The 22235-nt window shown below is 40.6% G+C and overlaps 1 protein-coding gene across 1 annotated transcript in view; it reads left to right on the forward strand.

The window, feature by feature from the left end:
- Positions 1-1979: 1979 nt before the first annotated feature.
- MMP20 (matrix metallopeptidase 20) overlaps positions 1980-22235 on the forward strand; it is a gene marked incomplete at both ends in the record, with an annotated part of 40286 nt that continues 20030 nt past the window's right edge. Inside the window, 6 exons of the mRNA XM_080642899.1 lie at positions 1980-2105; positions 9138-9385; positions 13273-13421; positions 15538-15663; positions 16467-16628; positions 18426-18567. Of these exons, the coding sequence (XP_080499025.1) occupies positions 1980-2105; positions 9138-9385; positions 13273-13421; positions 15538-15663; positions 16467-16628; positions 18426-18567 (953 nt within the window). The remainder of the gene's footprint in view (positions 2106-9137; positions 9386-13272; positions 13422-15537; positions 15664-16466; positions 16629-18425; positions 18568-22235) is intronic.

Consider the following 22235-nt stretch of genomic DNA (forward strand, 5'->3'; position numbering starts at 1 on the left):
AACATTCATCAGCTTTCCTGGTGTGCCCCCTCATAGTATCCACTGAATGGTCAGCACCAGGAAGCCATTAGTCAATACAGCTAGTCCTAATGTGAGCCCTGGTATCACATCCATCTGATTTTGCTGCTTCTCTGGGCCTGGAGCTGAAACACAACTGAAGCCTAGACATCTTCTTCCAGGGGTTAATGCTCAAGGTGTGGGAGTGCAAGGGCTTATTGTTTTGGCCCATTGCTAGGCAACTGGGGCTCTCCACCCTGGTGACCCTCATCACCTGGCCCATCCTTCCTGCTCTGCTCCTGCCTATCTAACTCCCTAACTCCCGACTACACTTTCCTGGCTTGATAAGTATTAGTAATAAATTATTTGCTATAAACTTCACAAATGACTTTCAAATACCAGGAATATCACCACTAAAAAATACTGCTCTGCATGGGTAAGGGCAGAATTGAATACTTTCTCTGACTGGAATGTTCTTAGCACTTTTTATAATTTTTGTTTGTTTGTTTTCATTTCATCCCGGGCCCTACAATTCATTATTTACTCAACAAATCCAGTGGTTTTCCAACTTTAGCATCCATCAGAATTACCTGGAAGACTTGTTAAAACATAGACTGCTGGGCCCAGTTCCCAGAGTTTCTGATTCAGTAAGTCTGGGTGGGGGCTGGGAATTTGCATTTTCAACAAGTTCTCAGAAAATAGTGATGCTGCTGGTCCAGGAACCACACTTTGAGAATCTTTGACGAAGTCATCTGTTCAAAAAACATTTATTAAAAACCTACCTGGTGCCTGGTGCCCAAGTGAAAAAGAGAAACTGGACATTATTTTATATAAGAGCTAATGTCTACTGAGCACTCTGCTATGGACTTTGTTATGACCTGAGTTACCTTTTTAGGACAATTCTACAAAGTAGGTATTGTTTCCCCTATTTGACAGGGGAGAATACCACAATTGTAACCTGCTCAAAGTCATATGGACAGGTTTCTGAACTAGGATTTGAACACCTGTCTATTGGATGCCAAGCGGTGCCAGCAGGCACCATGCAATATACTATGCTACCCCTGTAACACTGAAGAGCTTACATACAGTATTATAGTCCGTGTTTGACAGATTATTTTTAAATGATGTCCAGAGAGGTCAAATTACTTATCCAAAGATATTTAGCTAGGAAGTATCTTAAAATGTAATGTCAGTTTGTCTGATGCCAACGTGCTTTTCCCACCATAAACACCATTTCTCCTTGATTTGTCTCTAGATCAAGATCAATCTGAATCAGAACCAGAAAAAAAAATATGAGCCCCAGTTAACTAGAGCGAGCAGAGAAAAGATAGTTCAGTCTAATTAATGTCTTGGTTAACTAAGTCATCTCTCTTGTGTTCACTTTCTTTCTAATAGTTATCAATTCACTTTCCACCCTAAATCAGCACAGTTTAAAGTAACATTTCCCTCATGATTCAGGACCATCATACCCCACAACCATCATTAAGAACAGCATTTTTTACTGAGAAATATCAAAGTGGGTGCAGAAGACACAGACGATTGGATTGAATGTGGAGGGAGCCCAGAATTCCTGCGGACAAATTAAACTATAACCTAATCACTTACCTTCCCTGGAATCAGAATGGAAAAAGGCCCCCAAACTGAGACCAGTCAAATGATTCAGTTTAGTTGGGTTCTAGTTAATCAAGTTTATCCCAATTTGTGTAAGGAGCTGATAGAATTCAGTAAAAGTGACCGCTTATCTCCTTTTGTGACTTGGTAAATTGCAAAGAATGAAGCTTTCCCCGACTCCTGTGTACTGCTGTGTTACCCAGTCATCAGGGAGAGAAATGAGCTGTATAATTACCTTTTGAGACATGAATCATCCTTGCTCTGAGGGTCCAGACCTGTTTGACTCTATAAAAGCAGCTCAAGGTCGAAGTGCAAATGTGCACTGTCTGCCGTCCCCGAGGCTGATATAATTACCAAGCTACCTTGAGGAGATGAAGGTGCTCCCTGCATCTGGCCTCGCTCTCCTCCTCATCACGGCTTTGAACTTTTCCTCTGCGGCCCCCTCCCTATTTGCAGCCACCCCCAAGACCTCAAGGAACAACTACCACCTCGCACAGGTTTGTGAATCTTTGCAGAATTCCCTCTTCCTTTTCCTACCCCAGGAAACTAACAGAGTATAGCGAGAAAATGAGGGGGAAATCGGTTATTGTTTTAAAATCCATAATAATAAAAGTGTAATATGCTAATTAGCCCGGACGGCTAAACAGTGGAATGACCGTCCAGACGACCTTCCGGACGAAGCTAGGGCTGCGAGGGCAAAGCCCCTTGCACGAATTTCATGCATCAGGCCTCTAGTCTTCTTATATGTCCATTGAAGTCCACTAGATTCTATCTGCTGTGAAACTAAGACTGATGGCTGGTGCACGTTAGGTGTACTTTTGTATGACTAAATAAATAAGTGAATAATTATCTACCTAGTTATCTTGCTTCTTACAGAATTTGAGGTGGTTTGCAAAAATCTATGCCATACAAAAAGACCAAAGAAGTATTTGAGAAATAATGTATGAGGAAAATAAAGGAAAAATTGAGGTGTACAGTTGGCATATACTAGGCTTCCTGGCAGTCCGCTTGTAGTCAGGGAAAACTTGGTCAAAATCTAAAGTGAACCGAGTTTTTCCTGGGTACTCACCTGCTTCTTATTTGATAGTCTTTCCTCTCTAAAGCATATTCCCCATTTGCTTACATTTTCTGTATTTCCCATTTCAAAATCTCTCCCAAATGACTGTTGGGAGGGATCTGATACAAATAATTCCTATTGGAATTTTTGCCGACTACTGTGACTCAATGTGATTCCATGTACAGGGCTGGACTAAAGTAGGCTTACAGCTGTTTGTATAGAAAAAGACATCCACGTACGATTATTACAATAGCTTTATTAACTCAAAGAATGTCACAAGGCAACTGTAGACCTACCTTCACCCACCCCTGTATATATTCTTCTAAGTGTTGTTGTTGTTGTTTGGCATTTAATAGGAAGGTGGCAATCTTTAGCCTAAAAAAAAACAAGTCTCATAGGACGGAACTCCAACAGTAATGACAGGTGTGTGGATGAGATGTTTTTGCACCAGGGCCTCTCTTTTAAGAGTCAAAGTGGCCCTGGCTGGTTTGGCTCAATGGATAGAGCGTCGGCTTTTGGACTGAAGGGTGCCAGGTTCGATTCTGGTCAAGGGCACATGCTCGGGTTGCGGGCTTGATCCCCAATAGGGGGCGTGCCAATCAATGATTCTGTCTCATCATTAATGTTTCTCTCTCTCTCTCCTTTCCTCTCTGAAATAAATAAAAATGTTTTATATAAAAAAAAAGAGTCTAAGTGACAGCACATCTGTGATTACCAAGCCTGCTCCGGGTGCTCTCCTACCTGCCAGGCTGCACCTGTGTACTGCCTGCGGAGCTGCCCTGCAGCGCTGGTTTTCACCTACATGCACATCAGCTTGTTCCTATTGACTGTTTACACCACTCATCCATTCTGACTGGTCAGGCCCCCTGCCAACCAGTCATTAAACATTTTGAATATCAATCGGCCCCGCCCACAAATAATACAGTGAATGGCAAGTACAGGCCTGTTGAGTTAAACTTCCTTTGTCTTGAGTCCACTTTTGGAGTCATTCAATTCAAAGTAACAATATCTCAAATACTGGCATCTATTTTAAATTGCATTTCATCAGTGCCACCTAGCTTTGGGTCCCTTCTCCCCAAATGTGGTTTTGCCTCGCCCAGCCTCATGCCACTCTGATTCGGAAACAGCAGAGACTTCGTGACCCCAGAAGGAGGAGCACACTGCAGCCCGATGGAGCTGAGGTGGATGGAGACAGTGATGCTAGGACAGGTTCAGACAAACTATGGTCGTCGGAGATACCGGCCGCTCCTATTCACTTACCTGTCGTCTATTACTCTTTTGTTCCACAATGGAGTGTGGCAAAACCAAAAATATTAACTTCCAGCCCTTTACAGAAAAAAAATTAGTTGACCTAAAAATTCGCAGTTTGCACCGGAAGAAGACTAGAATATTTGGGAAAAGCCATGCTTGCAGGAGCATTTGGAAAAATTAGGTGGCCTGGCAATATTGGGGATTTTTAGTGATCCTTTACTTCTTTTTCTCCAAAATAAGCCAGGCTCAGTTTTCCTAATGACATACCCTCAGAAAGACCTTCGACCATGGATCAAGAAAACTTGTCAACACCTTGCCATCTGGCAAACAACACCTTCTCCTGCCTGCAAAACCCCTAGTCATCAGCTCTGAGCAAAAGCAGGTATCACTCTTTCATACTTAGAATAATCTGGGCAAACCTCTGATGTGGTCCCAGTGACTAAAACAAAAATTAATGTCCCACCTTCTGGTTTACAGAATCACATAACAACTTTGACAGCCTTAAAATGCAACAAATAAAACAGCATGAAAATAGGCAGTTTAAGTTCATTCATTCAACCATGATTTATTGAATGCTTACTGTGTGCTATGTGCCAGGGTCAGTTCTAAGTTTTGGATAAACATCAATGAACAAAACAAGTAATGTCCCTGTGCTGATGGTGCTTACTTGGTGATGACAGAGGGCATGGGAAGGTGCTGGGGGAGATAAACACATAGTCAATTGACGAATGTCCAACATTATTTCAGAAAGTGATGCGATATTGGAATGTTTGCAAAGACTACGTGTGACTCAAAGTGATTGGAAAAAAATTAACCAGGTTGACAGAGAGTGACTGGGACAGTGAGGTGCATTTTCACCTGGGTAATCCAGGAAGGCTTCTCCGAGGAAGTGCATTTGAGATGACCCTGCACCATATGAAAGAGCCAATCCCATGAAGATCTGGAGGCAGAGCAATCCAGGCAGAGGAAATAGCAAGTGCAGCAGCTTGGGGGGTGAAGGATCATCAGGCTAATGTGGCAAGAGCTGAGAGACCACAGGAAGAAGTCATTGGCTGAGTCGCAGAGACAGGCAAGGCCAGTGGATCACCTGGGGCCTGGGAGCCCACGTCAGGATAAACAGCTTCCACACTGCTCTCTTCCTTCTATTTGATCACTCACTGGGAGAGAACAAGTGGTTTCTTGTGCCTAGAAACACAGACAGGCAACATTTCTAAACACCATATGCTGCTTCTCAAACCCACAAACACAGAAATCTACAGTTGAAAAGATGAACAGGATTTTAGTTGATGTATTTAATGTCCACTTATACCCTTTAAATTCTGATTTGCTGATGAACAGAAAGACTTCAAAAATGATGGATGATGAAATGCTTACTTCGTCTTATTCCAGGGTTTTATACTTTTTGTTTGTTTTTTAGAAATTAGTGATATCAATACAACATTTAAAGTAGGTTGTTAAATTGTCCTTAAACATAATATAAATTTTTATTATCACATTATTATGGACTCATCATTAAAGAAAATAAAAGTAAAAATAAAAACTTCCCAAATATAAATTATTAAATTTGGGTGTCTTTACTACCATTTTACTCTCTGTGCACGGAGATATTTTTAATTGTTATTATATTTGGTTCCTACCTTTCTCAGTAATTATATGTCACAAGAAAGTATTTATTTTTATACTATTTTCATGAACATTGTTTTGAAGAGTTACACATATTCCAGAATACAGGGGTGAGCAAAAGTAGGTTTACAGTTGTGAGTACACAAAACCCAGAGTTAATAAAGCTATTGTAATAATCAGAATGCATGTCTTTTTCCATATGAACAACTGAGAACCTACTTTTGTGCACTCCTTTATAAGTGAGTTTTAATTGAATAATTTCTTTTGTTGGACATATAAATTATTTCCATATGAATAATGTTTCTATGAACATCTTTGTACATCAGCCTAATCTAAAGGATTACTTTTTCAGGATAAATTTCCAGAAGTGGAATTAATGAGTAAAATATTATATATATACTAGAGGCCCGATGCACAAAATTTGTGCAAGGGGCTTGGCCCTTAGGGCCCCACGGCCCCGCCCCCACCCACTGGTCGCTCTGAAAGGTCATTCTGGAAGGTCATTCTGCCGTCCGGTCTAATTAGCATATTAGCTCATTATTATATAGGATATGTACATTTTTAAATATTTTGGTACATTTAAAAGCATTTTTCAGCCCTGGCCGAAATGACTCAGTGATTAGAGCGTCAGAGGGTCTCAGGCTCGATTCACAGTCAAGGGCACATTCCTGGGTTGTGGGTTCAATACTGGACCCAGGTCAGGGCACATCCAGGAGGCAACCCATTGATGTGTCTCACTCACATTGATGTTTCTCTTTCTCTCTCTCTCTCTCCTCCCTTCCATTTTCTCTATAAATCAATGGAAAAAGTATCCTCCCACCTCAGGTGAGGATTAAAAAATATATTTTTTTAAAAAGCACTTTTCACAATGAGGATCTCATTGGATCCTCACACTGCTGTGGTCAGTAGGACAGATACCAACCCTATCTTATAGATGAGAAAGCTGAAATCAAAAGAATTTAAAGGAATTTCCAAAAACCTAGGGAAAATTCTATTAGGATTTATCACACAGCATCAAAAGTTCTCACAACTCCCTTTCTGTGACTTAGCCAAAGTGGAAATAAATATTGAAGAAACCATATCTTGAACTTCACCTTGTGTTGAAGCATACTTAACTCTGAGTTTTAAACTTTAAATTCTCAGGAAGGACACTAAGAAAATGCAGTGAATGAGGATTAGGGGAGACCTGGGCCACTGGTTTGCTGGGGCAGACTCTCTGGGACTCCATTGTTTTTATCTCTCAAAGTTGAAAGAGAAGTGAAGAGGGGACCACCTGAACCAATAAACCCTGTGATTTAACAGTGGGGGATGGGAAGGGAGGCAAGTGAATGGGACGGTTCTGTTGCGTGCTAAGATCTTTGACCTAATTTTGGCAAGAAAGTTCTCTGAATGATATAGGCTCTCAGAACATTGGATAATTCTTCCAAGAAGAACAGTGCATAGCCATACAGGCCTGCCTCAAGAAACAAGGAAAATCCCAAATAAACAATCTAACTTTACACCTAAAGGAATTAGAAAAAGAAGAATAAACAAAACTTAAAGTAAATAGGATGGAACTAATTAAGGTCAGAACAGAAATAGAAATTTTAAAAAGAAACAATAGAAAAGATAAATGAAACCAAAAGCTGGTTCTTTGAAAAGATAAACAAAATTGGCAAACCCTCAGCCAAACTTATCAAAACAAAACAAAAAAAAGATCCCAAATAAATAAAATCATAAATGAAGGAGAAGCCACAACAGACACCACAGAAATACAAGGAATCATTAAAGAATACTACAAACAATTATATGCCAACAAATTCGACAATCTAAAAAAATGGATAAATTTCTAGAAGCATACAACCTTCCAAGACTGAACCAGGAAAACATAAAATATCTAAACAGACTGATACTAGCAATGAAATTGAAGCAGTAATCAAACTCGCAGCAAATAAAAGTCCAGGACCCAATGGCTTCAAAGGTGAATTCTACCAAACATTTAAAGAAGAATTCATACCTATCTTTCTTAAACTATTTCAAAACATCGAAGAGGAAAGAATGTTTCCAACTCATTCTACGAAGCCAGCATTACCCTGGAGGTATTACCCAAGGTCTAGTGTTACTTCACATGAATATATAATACTATATCTAACAAATCACCCATTGTTAAACATTAAGATTGCTGCCAATGTTTTATTATTTACATATAGAAATATGTATATATAACATGTAAATAAAAATATACATAATTTATGTAGAATATAAATAAGTGTATAGTTCATGGAATATATAAATAAATACTATTTATAGGCAACAAAATGCCTTATATATAATGTATAAATATAAAATTTTACATATAATAAAAATGTATATATAAATCTTTAGCTGTTCCTTGTTTATTTTCCTGAAATAAGTTGGATCAACAGCAGGTTCTGATTCTGCATTTGTGTGACTCTGCCTCATTCACTTCACCTAAGCAGTCATAGAAAAGCATTTTGAATGATATATGAGAGGTTTAAGCCTTATGAGCAAATGAAAGCTTTTTAATGTACTAGAGGCCCGGTGCATGAAATTCCTGCACTGGGTGGGGGGTAGTGGGGGAGTTCACTTAGCCCGGCCTGTGCCCTCTCGCAGTCCAGGACCCCTTGGGGGATGTCTGCCTGCCGGCTTAGGTTTGATCCCCCCTAAGCTGGCAGTCAGACATCCCTCTTGTAGTTCAGGGCTCTCGCAGTCTGGGACCCCTCACTCCTTACCACCCGTCTGCAGCGGAGGCAGGAGAGGCTCCCGCCACCGCCACTGCGCTCACCAGCCATGAGCCCAGCTTCTGGCTGAGTGGCACTCCCGCTGTGGGAGCGCACTGACCACCAGGGGGCAGCTCCTGCATTGAGGGTCTGTCCCCTGGTGGTCAGTGTGCTGTCATAGCATGGGTCTTTCTGCCGCTGGTAGTTCCACAATTCGGTTGATTTGCATATTAGGGTTTTATTATGTAGGATGATTACTTTTACTTGTCTCAAGGGACAAAGAGCCTGTCCCAGGAAACCTGCCCCACAGAAACAAGTTCAACCCCACACACTGAACACACCTGAACTGATTAAAAGCCGCAGCAGGGAAACAGATTGAACCTCTACCTTTGCATAAGGTGAGAGGCTGGAGCACAAAGCCTCTGAGAGTTAAAAACACTGGTGTCTAAGGAAAATATGATACCAATAACTGCTCGCCAGAGGACTAAGAGAATCTGTTTCACAAATTGGGTCCAGATGTCAAGGGCTAATAAATGATTCATGGGTGGAAACTGTTCTTTTTCCTTCCATTATTTTTCTCTCTTACAATACCTATTCATTGTAGGGAAACTATAAAATGCAGGTGAGCAAAAATAATAATAAGTAAATAAATAAAGTAACTAGCTAACTAACATTCCCACTACCAAAATATAATTATTGTTAGTAATTTGGCACACTGTATATCTTTCTAAGTTTTACCTATGCAAATATATCTAAATTTTTTCAAAAATGGAAATATACTCTGCACACTATTTTTCATATATCCAGAAAATATTACCTGAGCATGAGTGTACTCCCCAAGACTGTGCTGTCGGTGTCAGCCTGCCTCTCCCTTTCAGGCATATCTTGACAAGTACTACACAAAGAAAGGAGGGCACCAGGTTGGTGAGATGGTTGTGCGAGGAAGCAACTCCATAGTAAAGAAGATTAAGGAGCTACAAGCATTCTTTGGCCTTCAAGTCACAGGGAAGTTAGACCGGTCCACAATGGACGTGATCAAGAGGCCTCGCTGCGGAGTCCCTGATGTGGCAAACTACCGCCTCTTCCCAGGTGAACCCAAATGGAAAAAAAATACCTTGACCTACAGGTAATGAGATCTGAGTCTTTCCAAACTCAGACAGAAACACCTCTCTGACTTCCCTTTTTTTCTTTTAAAAAATCTTCCTTCTGTTCTGTATAAATATCATGACTCATCACAACCACAAGAAAGAATGTTTAAGTCAATCTTTAGGCAATGACAATGGAGAATTCACTAGAAAATAAGATTTCAGGATGACTGTAATTGCTGGCCATCTTAAGTATTACAATTTTACCAGTTAGAGACAACACATTTATCTTTAAAGAAAAATAATCTAGTCTAGGGTTAATAATCTGACAGTATCTACCCGTGTTCTTAAAACAACCTGTTCAATCAGAAGGACATGATAAAACTCACCCATCGATAAATTAATTTTCATGGCTTGAAAAGGTCATTTATTGATGACTTATTAAGTACCTACCATAGGCATTCAATTTTGGAAATAATTTGTCCTTTGTGGGCCCTCAGCCCCAGGTTCCCCCTCCCCCCACTCTATACCTCCCCCCCCCCCCCCCCCCCCCGCCCCGCACCTCCACCTCCATACTCACTGTCACCCTCTAGCCTCCTCCTGCCCAGGGCAGGGATTCTGTGTAGTCCGAGGGGACATGCCCAACCAGAACCTACATCCTCCCTGTGCCCTAGGTCATCACATAGAATTCCATCCCAGCAGCCTGGTCCCACTTCTGGGGTCAGCGCAGGCTTCCCTCGCAGGTCCGCTGGAGGGATCTCACATGGTGCCCATCCCTCCGCCTGAGGGTGGGGTGGGAAGTAGGCAGTCTGCCAGTGGACCTATGGGCCTCTTGCATGCCAGACAGAGGCGGCATGGAAACAGGGCAGCTCCTGTTTCTATTTTTGCCCAAGACCTCGCAAATGTAGAGGTTTTCCAAGTAGAAAAGCAGACCAAGCAAATAGCTGCAGGGAGTGGAATGGCCTGGTGTTGGAGCGGCAGGGCAGTGAGCAGGGCGTGCGGAGTAGAGGGCGCAGAAAGAGCAGTGGGGGAAAGCGAGGATGGAGCAGCCGGAGGGCGCTAGAACAGGAGGCTAAGCAGTTTGCCCTGACCGGTTTGGCTCAGTGGATAGAGCTTCGGCCTGCAGACTCAAGGATCCCCGGTCAAGGGCATGTACCTTGGTTGCGGGCACATCCCCAGTAGGGGGCGTGCAGGAGGCAGCTGATCAATGTTTCTAACTCTATCCCTCTCCCTTTCTCTCTGTAAAAACATCAATAAAATATATTTTTTAAAAAAAGCAGTTTGGACTTGAATCCAGGGCACCGGAGAGCCAGACCAGGGTCAGGATCAGAGTTCGTTGTCTGGAGGAGCACATCTGGTCGATATCTGGGCCTGGAGAAAGGCTGGGCTGTTAAAACAGTGGCAGCGGTGTTGCGCAGGAGCTGGCTACTAACAGCTCACAACAGCCAATCCTGACATTTTCTGCAATGTTGCAGCCAGTTGTTAAGTTTCCAAGAATTTTGTGAGCTGGTTGCTAAACAGAGCCATTATTAAAAACTAAGTTATATAATCTTACAATTAAATAAATTACATTAAAAACAGAGGTAAAAACAAAACATTGTTTTTTAATTATTATACTACATTTACCTATGTTCACGAAGTCATTGACATGTATTCTATTTGTATGGGGAAACTGATGTGCCGTTGCTCAATTCTTCCCAAGTTTGTGTTCCGTGGTGGCAAGTTGGTAGCTAGAAATTAGCCATAGTGAGAGTGTTTAGAAGATGAAAATCTGCAAACCCTACAAATCAAGGTTTCTCATCTGAGAGCCAGTTGTTAAACTGAATCAGAACCCCTGTTAGTCCCCGTGATCAAACGAGGGCCCAAACGAGGCCACTTGTTAGCTGCTATGAGCTTCTGAGTCCATAAGGTGGAGCTCTGAACACAATTATTACCATTGGCTTCTTCTTAAGACACACACAAAAATCAAAGCATTTGTTCCCCTTATGGAAAACTATCGATAAGTGATTATGAGATGATTAGGATAAGACAGGAAAAATTTATATAAACCTGTGGAATCTTTTCCTTCATTTTCTTGAATTGTATCATAGAATTTTAGTCTGTGAATATGCACAGCAAAACAAGGGGCATAGATCAGGATAATGTGGGACTTGGAGAAGTGTAATATTCTTGTGATAAGTTGGGCAGCCGCAAAACAGCCTCAACACTCCCACTGCCCATCCACGCTTGCTCCTGAATAACTCCTTACCCCGTCACAAAAGGCCTAGTACTCTGTCTACATAGCTACTGGATTGCAGAATAACTTCTTACAACAGAGGATTTTAAAAGACAAATTTTTCATAGTGCTTGTGTGTATAAGCTTTGAAGTCAGATAGAACTGGGATCAAATCCTGATGAATCATAAAATGTTGATTATTATGATTAACTCTTAAGGTGTTGTGAAAATTTTATGGCCCATGTTAAAAAAAAAGTGTTTAGAACAGTGTCTAGTCCATAGTATGTATTCAAAGAATATTAGCTATTATCACTATTGTTTATCAATCTCTAGACCTGGGGTTGGGACTTTCCTTGTTCTCTCCTGGTGCTCTCCCTTTCTCTGTCTCTGCCTTCTCCAGCCCAGCATACAGTTGGCTCAAAGTTAAGGCCGACTTGTCCATACTATAAGGGAAATTCAAGGTGCTAACTACACAGAATTGTGATAAACAACTGATTCTTGTTATACAGGGGTCTAGGCATATTGTGAACGCACGAAATGGTCCCTTTAAGGGTCCTTCTGGTTTCCCCTCTCCAGTGCTGCGTTGAGCTATTCACCATGCCCGGACTCCGTGAGGCATGGCCCCTTCTTTTGGGCCCCCAGGATTACCTCTGATGGTTTCTGGTTGAGATTTTACCACTTGCATCAGAATAACCTAGGACACTTGCAAAAATGCAGATTTCTGGATTACACCTGTATAATTTTAAAATCTCCCTCGGTAGTTATCATGGGTCCTAAAATTTCAGAACCACCAAGTAGGCCCTAAAAACCATTAACTTTTATTCATCAGTTCATCCATTTATCAAGTATATTTGCTAAATACCTACTGTGTGCAAGGCACTGTACTAAAAGCTGGAGAAAGAGAGACAGTAGGCCCAGTCCCGCTCTCAGGGTTGTCTCTCACAGACCCAGCTTCTCATTCTGCATCTGAATTCCATCCCAGCAAGGCCCCAGGTGAAGTTCCTCTCTCCAGCGCTTCCTGCTAACGCTGCCAGGAACCTTCTCCCCAACCCCACCCCACTCCAGGGCAGCATGTGTTAGAAAACCAACAGTCTCTCTCTACAATTGTTTGTTCCACCTCCCCATTCCCCCAAAAAACTCCTGCAGATGTCACTGTCATACCAGGACTTGATGAAAGACTCAAGCCTTTTCCAGTTCAAGAGAGCACTTCCTCTTTTAAAATGCATTATTTAAATATTCCCCCCAAGGCCCTGGGGGAATCCTGATGGCCTTTGAATGAAAGTTTGCAAAACTTTCCAACGCCACATTTTTATTTTTTACAATTGAAAATTCTCAGTTGTCCCTTAGGGGGAAAAAGAGAGCTCTTCTCAATTAAAACCACATTAGGGAAAATGGACTTCTTGGTACTTATCATGTTTCACAAAGTATTATTCTTCAAAATTAGAGAAAATATAGTAGTAGTGAAAGGCAAACTCTTTCAACACCAGCTTATCTCAACTCTTTCATTTCTTCACTTTATTTTTCTTATTGTTTAACATGTTTCAGTACTTTAACAAATATGAAAGCAAAATAAGAATTATTGTATTGAAGGACAAAATCTACATTGTAAATTTATGTTCAATATTTAAGTTTTTAATACAGACAATATAATTTCTTGACTTCTTCATGTAGGAGCACTTACTGAAAGAAAAACATGTTCCTTCTATTTCACAGAATATCCAAATACACGTCTTCCATGACTTCTGCTGATGTAGACAAGGCGGTAGAGATGGCTTTGCAGGCCTGGAGCAGCGCTGTTCCTCTGAACTTTGTGAAAATAAATTCAGGAGAAGCAGATATCATGATATCTTTTGAAACAGGAGGTACTGTGGTGCTTCTTGGATTTTGTCTACTAATCCAAAGGAGAAATGTCCCAATACTTTTCCTTCTACAATACTTAATCCAAGTGATCAGCACAATCCTTCTTCACGCAGTAGTGTGATAGGCAGAGGCCAAGATCACGGCAAAGTCGTGATCTTCATCTGGCCAGAAAATAGAACCAGAGGAGTTCTCAGCATTTCTCATCTTTATTAGACTGAGCTGTAGAATGGACTCCGTGTAACATGTTTTTATTATGGCTTTGCCCCATTAGGGACAGAGAATGTCAGATTTAGCTTTCCCATTGGTTGGGGGGCCACATGACCTCATACCATTCCCGTGATGGTGTTCATTGCTTTATATCCCCTTCCATATTAGTCAAGAATCTCCCACTCTGAATTCTCACTGAAGGAGATAAATTTTACAGTGGCCCTGACAGTAACATTTATTTCCTTCAGTGGGTAAGAAAGTGGGGTTGCTGTCTGGCACCCACTTGTGGAATCACTAGGCCTGCCTCCTACTTGCCTGCTTCTCCATCCCTACTCACCCTGGTAAGCAGTAGAGGCATAACTTTGCACAGAGATTGGTGGGACTCTCTGAGCTCTTTTCAAGAGAAATCTTATCTAGTTAGTAGACAAAGGAAAGGCCATGAAATGACTTTCTCTCTTCAACGTCCTTATAAGCAAGCTTCCTTATAGGCAAAGTAAGTGATCGCCCCTGCCTCTTACCCTCCAAGGATAACATTTCTAAGTGTCCCTTTTATTTCAAGTCTTGATCTTGATTTTAATCTGACTGGGAACCCTGCTTAGAACTAGGAGAGAGAAGATCAAGCAAGTGCTGCCTGAGTACAAGCCCTTTAGAAATGGCCCATGGTGGGTCCCGCTCCCAGAGCACCAAGGCCACCCCAGGAGAGTGGCAGGACAATGTGGCCAGGGGAGCTTGGGGTGATGGAGTTAACATCTTTCATGCTTGAACCCTGTCCCCTAAAACACAATCTGACTAGGGGCTGTGCTGCCACTTCATTAGGTGCCTCAGGTTATACAACCTACAGTGCACCTAAACCTGGGAAATGACACACCAGAACTTTGTGCTGTTGTTTTTGTTTGTTTGTTTGTTGTTTTGAGGTTTTGCTTTTTTATAACTTAATTTTTATTGTTGACACTATTACAGATGTCCCTATTTACTCCCCTTTGCCCATCTCCGCCAACCCTGCCCCTCTCCCTCTGGCCATCACCACACTGGTGTCTGTGCCAACGGGGTATGCATATCTGTTGTGTGTGTTTTGTTGTTTGTTTGTTTGTTTTTTATTGTCTAAAGTTTTACATATGTCTCCTTTTTCCCCGATTGCCCTCCCCCCCATAGCTGTTGTTTTTTAATAAAATGTTGTAACATCACTAAAATCCTGATAAACTGTGAAACATAGCTTCTACACCATCCCTCATTTTATTCCTCCTCCTTTTCTATTCAGTTTGTAAAGAAGTGTTAATTAAATATAGATAATAAAACAAAAATATATGAAGCTTTAAAAGTTAGGGTTTTATAAATACTGTTATTACTTTCATGAGCTTTACACATGAAAGTCTATCAAAATTACAGAGAAATTTTTGGCACTTCCTTAAATTGTATTGTATTGTATTGTATTGTATTGTATTGTATTGTATTGTACTGTATTGTATTGCGCTATTCAAACAGAAAACTCACACATGTTCAATTTGCTGTTACTGTCTTAGCTAAATCATACGTTGAAAGCTGCACTCTACCAATGCATTCACATTCCAACCAGTGGAAGAGATCACTGTCAAATGACCATCTGTGCTGTCTCCCTTTGTAATGTGTGGTACAATTCACAGTCTGCCACACATCAACTAATAGATATCACAGTAAAAACAATAACAGGAGAACTTTTTTATTTTTAATGCTTACTATCTTTGAGATATAAAATAGCCTTTTAATTTTCCAACTGACAGGTTACTCATTGACACTGAACTTCTTATAAAAAATGAATATTGAAAATCCATTTGTACGAGAAGTGTCAGTGCTATTCAAAAAGTTGTTATGTTATGTACCCCCACCATTGCTAGATGGACTAAATGCTGTTGGCATTTCTCCCCACTTGTTTAGATCATGGGGATTCCTACCCATTCGATGGGCCCCGCGGGACGCTAGCCCATGCATTTGCACCTGGAGAAGGCCTGGGAGGAGATACACATTTCGACAATGCTGAGAAGTGGACTATGGGAATGAATGGTATATATGCACAATTCACCATAACCTGGAAAATATTGTACCTTCTTCTGGGCCTCCATCATGAAACCCTGAGGTTCAACGTCCCAGGCCACCCTTTAACTAGGGGGGCTGGCTAGGAAAAACAAGTAAGCCAAAAATCCAAAAGGAAAGACCCTCCCTCAGTTGTGCTGTAGACTTGTCTGGTCTCTGATTCATAGCATATAATCTCAAGAAGCATCAATCCCTTCCTCCACACACAGCTCTGTTTCTTCACCTCCATAGTATTTATTGTTTTTTACTTGTACTTGGAAATAGGCTACATTCAGAAATGACCTGAGGGAGTCAGGACTCTCCTGAGAAGTGATGGGGATGGGTATAAAACTCCAGAACATCATGCATGCCATCTGGAACTCTTCAGTGTGAAACGTGTGAGGATAAAAAAAGAGAAGGCTGTAATAGCAGGGAACTAGTAAAGTGTCTGTGACCTATGTCTACATATTGTTGCCACTGTTATCATTTTACCACTATTGGCTCTGATTAGACCCTTGTTTATCAACCTACTGAGCATTTTGACCATGAACAAAATGGGTTGATTTATATTTCCCTCATCCCCCACCCTGAAACCTCTCCTAGCCAAGGGGGAAAGAACTAGATGAAAGTAAGTAAAGCTAAGTGCCAGTATAACCTACTAACCTCAGAATAATCCAGTTATGGAAAGAAAATGAGTTAACTGTAATTTGGGTGTAAATTTGCCCGTAAAGACAGAAGATATTGAAAATAAAACCCTATGTTGATGCTGCCTTTTTCTCTCTCATGTTGTCTAGGTTTCAATTTATTCACCGTTGCTGCTCATGAATTTGGCCATGCACTGGGGCTGGCCCATTCCACAGACCCCTCAGCACTGATGTACCCAACTTATAAGTACCAGCATCCCTATGGCTTTCACCTCCCCAAGGATGACGTGAAAGGGATCCAGGCATTGTACGGTACAATCGCTATACTTCTTTGACAACTAACTCTGAAAGTAACAAGCATTTGGTCTCCAACTCAGAGAAAATATACTTTGCCAGGAGTTACCTGCAGAGATAAGATCAAGCTAGAGACCACAGCCCCAACTATGCCCTCTTGTGAAGAGCTTATTTACCAGAATGGATATTGCTTTCTTCTAAGATGTGCAATTAAATTTCATATCTTTGCTCCAGGGCATATGGTCCCACAATGACAATAGAAAATACAATCATTTGTTTCTTGAGTGTAGGAAAGGATTTAGATTTTTGGAGAAGATGGATGTATTTCATAGTTCATTTATATGGTGCTTTTATCCATTTTCAGATAAGTGACCTTATTTTTCTAAAAATAACAATTATGATGATAATAACTACATCACTCAGTTGCACAGGCAATCTGCAGTTTACAAAAACCTGTCATGAGTCATCCTACACCATCCTCATGACCAGCCTGTGGGGTGTGAAGTGTTTCTCTCATTTGATAGCTGAGAAAGCTGAGGCTCAAAGATAGTAAGTATCCCAAGATACTCAAAACTATCTCATGTTAACATTCTTTCAAACATAATAAAGGATTCCTAGAAACTCTATATACAACTGTAACAAAAGACAAATCCATTAATTCACAAGAAGGAATCTTGATGCACTTTTAGACCTTGACACTTTTTCTTTAATGGATAAAAGGCAGAAAATTCTAGAAACTGATTTTCCCTTAAGCCTTGGAGCCGGGTTTTCAGACTTTACTTGTCCCCAGAGGCAATGACTCAGGCAGCTCATGCTTCTGTTGCTGGCAGATAGTCCCTCAGGAATAGTGTGGGAGATAAAAACCACCAGCAGTCCTCCCAAGGGGTGGGTCCAGCAGAAGATGCCCTTTCCGGCCATTTATTCTCTTGTGTATATGGCAGAGGGTGTGGGGAAGTGTATTAGTGAGAATAATAAACCCTGGCTGCTGAAATAAACACCTCAGGAACTCAGGAACCTAGTGCAATGCACAATAAAATGTATTTCTTGCTCATGCAAAGACCAGTTCAGATAGTATGACTGTTGGATAGCTCTTCTCCATGTAGTGACACAAATGTACAGGCCTCTTCTAGGTTCTATATCCTTTATTGCATAGTGCTTCACTTCTATCCATAATGGATCAAAAGTTGGGGGAAATTATTCTCTACATAGATGTTTCTTGGCCTGCGAGTTACTCATATCAGAGATGATGCCTTTAAATAGCAAACACCTTCAGTGTGCCTCAATGCACAAGGATTCTCAGTCTTTCCTGGGGTGCCTAAAAAAATACTTATGCACAGTGTAGGATGCCCAGAAGTGGCTGAAAATAATATGAAAACACATAAGAAAGTTATCATCTTATTGAGAGCGAAGTACTTACTTACAAAGAAACAATCATTGGCAATTTTTAAAATTTCCAACTTAGAGCACCTGTAGTTATCAAAGAAGTGTCTAATAATAAAATAATAGCTACCATTCTTTGAACCAAGCTCTGTACTAAGTCCTTTCAGGCATTCTTGAATTATCACAGAAACCTGAGGTAAGTATTATTGCACTGCCCATTTTACTAATAAGGAAACAGAGGCTTCGAGAGGTTTGATTATTTGCGCATTTATCACATACTCAGTAACGAGTGAAGCTGGATGCAAACCAGGGTCTGCCTGCCATCGACAGACATGCTCTTTATCACCTTGTCAAATGCAGTGAGAGTGGGTCTCTGGGGTAGAAGTGTACAGACTCAATTCCTAGTGCCATTTGACCAAGTCGCTTTAATCCTAGGACCTCGGAAATCATTCCCAGGGAAGCCCACTGTGCCAAATGTTCCCCCTCATAACCCATCCAACCCTGACCTCTGTGACTCCAGCTCGTCCTTTGATGCGGTGACAATGCTGGGGAAGGAGCTCCTACTCTTCAGGGACCGGTAAGCCTAAAATGTGCTTAAGACAATGAGGTTGTCCTAGAAATGTGAAGAAAATAATTTATAGCCCGGCCGGTGTGGCTCAATGGTCTACCTATGAACCAGGAGGTCACAGTTTGATTCCCAGTCAGGGCACATGCTTGGGTTGTGGGCTCCATACCCTGCAAGAGGCAGCCAATCAATGATTCTCTCACATTATTGATGCTTCTATCTCTCTCTCTTCCTCTCCCTTCCTCTCTGAAATCAATAAAAATATATTTTTAAAAATAATTTATAAACTATTTTCACTCAACAACACCTTATTTTTCCATGTCAATGAATTTTCATTTTTATCTTTATTTTATATATTTATACAGGGAGGGGGCAAAAGTAAGTATACAGTTGTGAGTATGCAAAACACAGTTTATTCTTGTACTATTATTTATTAATTATTGTATTATTTTCCACACAGACAACTGTAAATCTACATTGGCCCCTCTCTGTATATTATTCCAATGAATAGATATATTATTAGTTATTTAAGCAGTCCCATATTTATGAACATCTAGATTATTTCTAATTTTTTTTAAAAATTAAGAACAGTTTAAACTAAATCTTTAACAATGGATGGGCATCAACTTTTCAGAGGCAAAATAGAGCAGAGCCCAGGAACCCAGGCTTTAGCATCAGGCTGAGTTGGTTTAAATTCTGGCCCTGGGCAAGTACTGTGCCAAACACATAGTGATCACAATAAATATTTAGGAGTGGGAATCAAAACTTATGTACAATGGATTCAGGCTTAGAAACTTGAGGTATTTTATTATTTATTTTTATTGATTCTTTCTTATTAAGGCATTGATTATTGACTTTCTTATTGACTATTATCAAAAGTAAAACTAAACAGAATTGGTAGGCATTGATTCAGGAGTGACTGGCAAGAGACAGAGCAGGAGTAACCTGGAACACCATGCTCAGTAACGTTGGCTTCGAAGGCACAGCGTTGTCAGATTTTACATTACCCAGAGGGGTGCACGTAGCACTCATTCACTGTCAAGGAAATGAGGTGCTAGCCACCCTGTAGCATGTAGCTTATTCTTTTGGCAAATATCAGTGACTGTGGTAGGGACAAAGGATACAGTGAAGTTAAAGATATGCCTTTCAATGCAATTATAATTGTTCTCTTTAAAAAGTATATATATATATATATATATATATATATATATATATATATATATATATATATTTAAAGCCCTCTATCAAACTATGAGCATTTAGCAATTCCTAATGACTATTTGAAGATACATCTGTTGATAAAGTCTTGAGTATAAATACTGAGGGTGGTAACAGAATAGAAAGGGAGGCATAGACACAGAGACATGTAGAAATGAGTGGTCAGGGAGGGATTGTGCGTGGTGTCCTAGCACTGAATTTGCCATTAACTCACCATGGGACCTTGAACCTCTCTTCCTTCATTTTAAAATGAGGTGTTACCTGACATTAATAGTGACTTGAGAGTGTTCGTACTTACTATCTAAACACTTTGTTATCAAATCCTTACAACAGCCCTTGTGATGTATGAATTATTATTCTCTTCTTATAAGATACAGAAAGGATAAGCAACTTCTTTGAGCACACGTTGCTCGTGAGGGGTAGAACTGGGACCTGCACCTACACTGTCCTAGGGCAGAGCCTGTGCTCCTAACTGCCCTGCTCTACTGCCTCCTACTATGTCGTGCAGAGAAAGAATCCCATGACTCTATAGCTCTGATCCCTTACCGGCTGTCACCAAAAGTCCCAAACTGCTTGCTAAGCCTGGACCGAGAACAAAGAATTCTTTCAAGTCACAGCTACAATGGCAACCTGGGGGCTGTTATGAAAGAGCTCCCGTCTGTTCTCTCCCAACCACAAGCCTGGAATTTCCCATCACCAACATTGTCTGCTGATGAGACATTTCAGACGGTGGATGTAATAACCACATTATTTGTTTCCAAAGCAAGATGGAATGCAGTACGTAAAGTCACTGTGAGGTTGTTTCATATTCTCCATAGTGTATAAAGGTACGTTGCTACATTCAAATGTTCTGTTTGGAGAGAAATAAACTTCAGGTATAATAAGTAATATATATTTAATTCACATAAGTTTATTCTTTATAATAGGCGAAAAAATATTGAGACTATCCCAGATTTCCTCAAGCACTTAGGGAAGAGAAGAGGTAAATGAATTATAGCCACACCAAAATGATATTTGCATCTCTCAGATATATTCTGAATTTTACACAATATCATTTTAAGGATAAAATCAAGAATATCACCATCAGCTACAGGCATTAGAAGAGTAAAAGCATTTTACACATGGAATAAGTATAAAAGTTATCATGTTCCAATTCTTCATTTTAGAGATAAGAAAACTAGACCCCTGTCTCCCAGCCTAGCAGATTCTCCACTGCATCCCTGGTCTTCTGACTCCCAGGCCCGAGTCGATCCTGTCACTTGTAAGGAAAACCTTTTGATTATGTAAGGGAACTACCGATAGACGCTCTAAAAAACGTGGATGAATGTAAGCTTTTTGACCTGATGAACCTGAGTTAGTAGGAAAGCTTTCAGGGCTGCTCCTGGGCTCCTGGGCCCTTGCTGCCTGTCGGCTAGCCAGCCACAGGAGGAGGATGTTCTTAGATCATCGAGTTTCCCAAAAATGTTTGCTAGGCTTCTCCACGTTCTATTTTATTCCCAAAATAGGAGTCTTTATTTTTTAAAAAATCTGTCAATCACTCCTGTCACACTTTGAAAGATGTTATGTGTCTTAGATTAGAACGCACAGAAATACAAGTTTAAGAGTACGCAAGTACCCAAAGGAATCGAAAAGGATGAATGAGAAAGACACTCTGAGGGAGGCACCGCAGGACTTGCACAGTAATTTGGTGAGGAGAACAATGGAGGAAAGAGTAAAAAGTAGGAGCATAATTCACATAAATATGGAAGTCAAGATTTGTTGGGCATACAAAGAAAAACTCAATGTTAGATGTGTTGAATTTCAGATGATGACGATCCTAGTGGGGTTTTACAGAAATAAGCTAGTGCTCAGAGGAGACCTGAAGGCTTCATAGGTTATGGAATCTCCACATGGAGAAGAAAGTTCAAAAAAATAAAATAAACTTCAATAATAATTAATAATAATAATAATAATAATAATAACAACTGACATTGTATGATTACTTACAGTGTGATGTGTGTTGTGCTAAGAATTTTACAGACATTTAATCATTTAATCCACATTATTATCTGGAATTTTAACCTAGGTCTACTTGACATCAGAGTCAGAATCCCTGTAGCGGAGTCCCAAATAAATCAGAGAAAAGAGGCCTTTTAAAAAAATGAATAACAGTGGAAATGCTGCTGAGCATGCATTTGAAAATCTTATTGATAACCAAGGGGGTAAGTCAATAGCTGGAGGAGGCAGCAGGCTCAGATGAGAATTTATCAAGATGGGAAATACCTGGACACATTCAGAGACATGAAAAGGAGCCAGTAGAAAAAAAGAAATGTAAAGTGCCATGGGAAGGAAGGATAATAATCTCAGTAATCATTACTATTAGATAGTACGTTTGGAATCTAGCACTTCCCAGGATTCCATGGGCTTAAGGAATGGCAGCCCAACTGGAGATGTGTCTTTTCTATGACATTGCATCATTGAAA

This window comes from Plecotus auritus (assembly GCF_963455305.1).
Source record: "Plecotus auritus genome assembly, chromosome: 9".
Lineage (NCBI taxonomy): Eukaryota > Metazoa > Chordata > Mammalia > Chiroptera > Vespertilionidae > Plecotus > Plecotus auritus.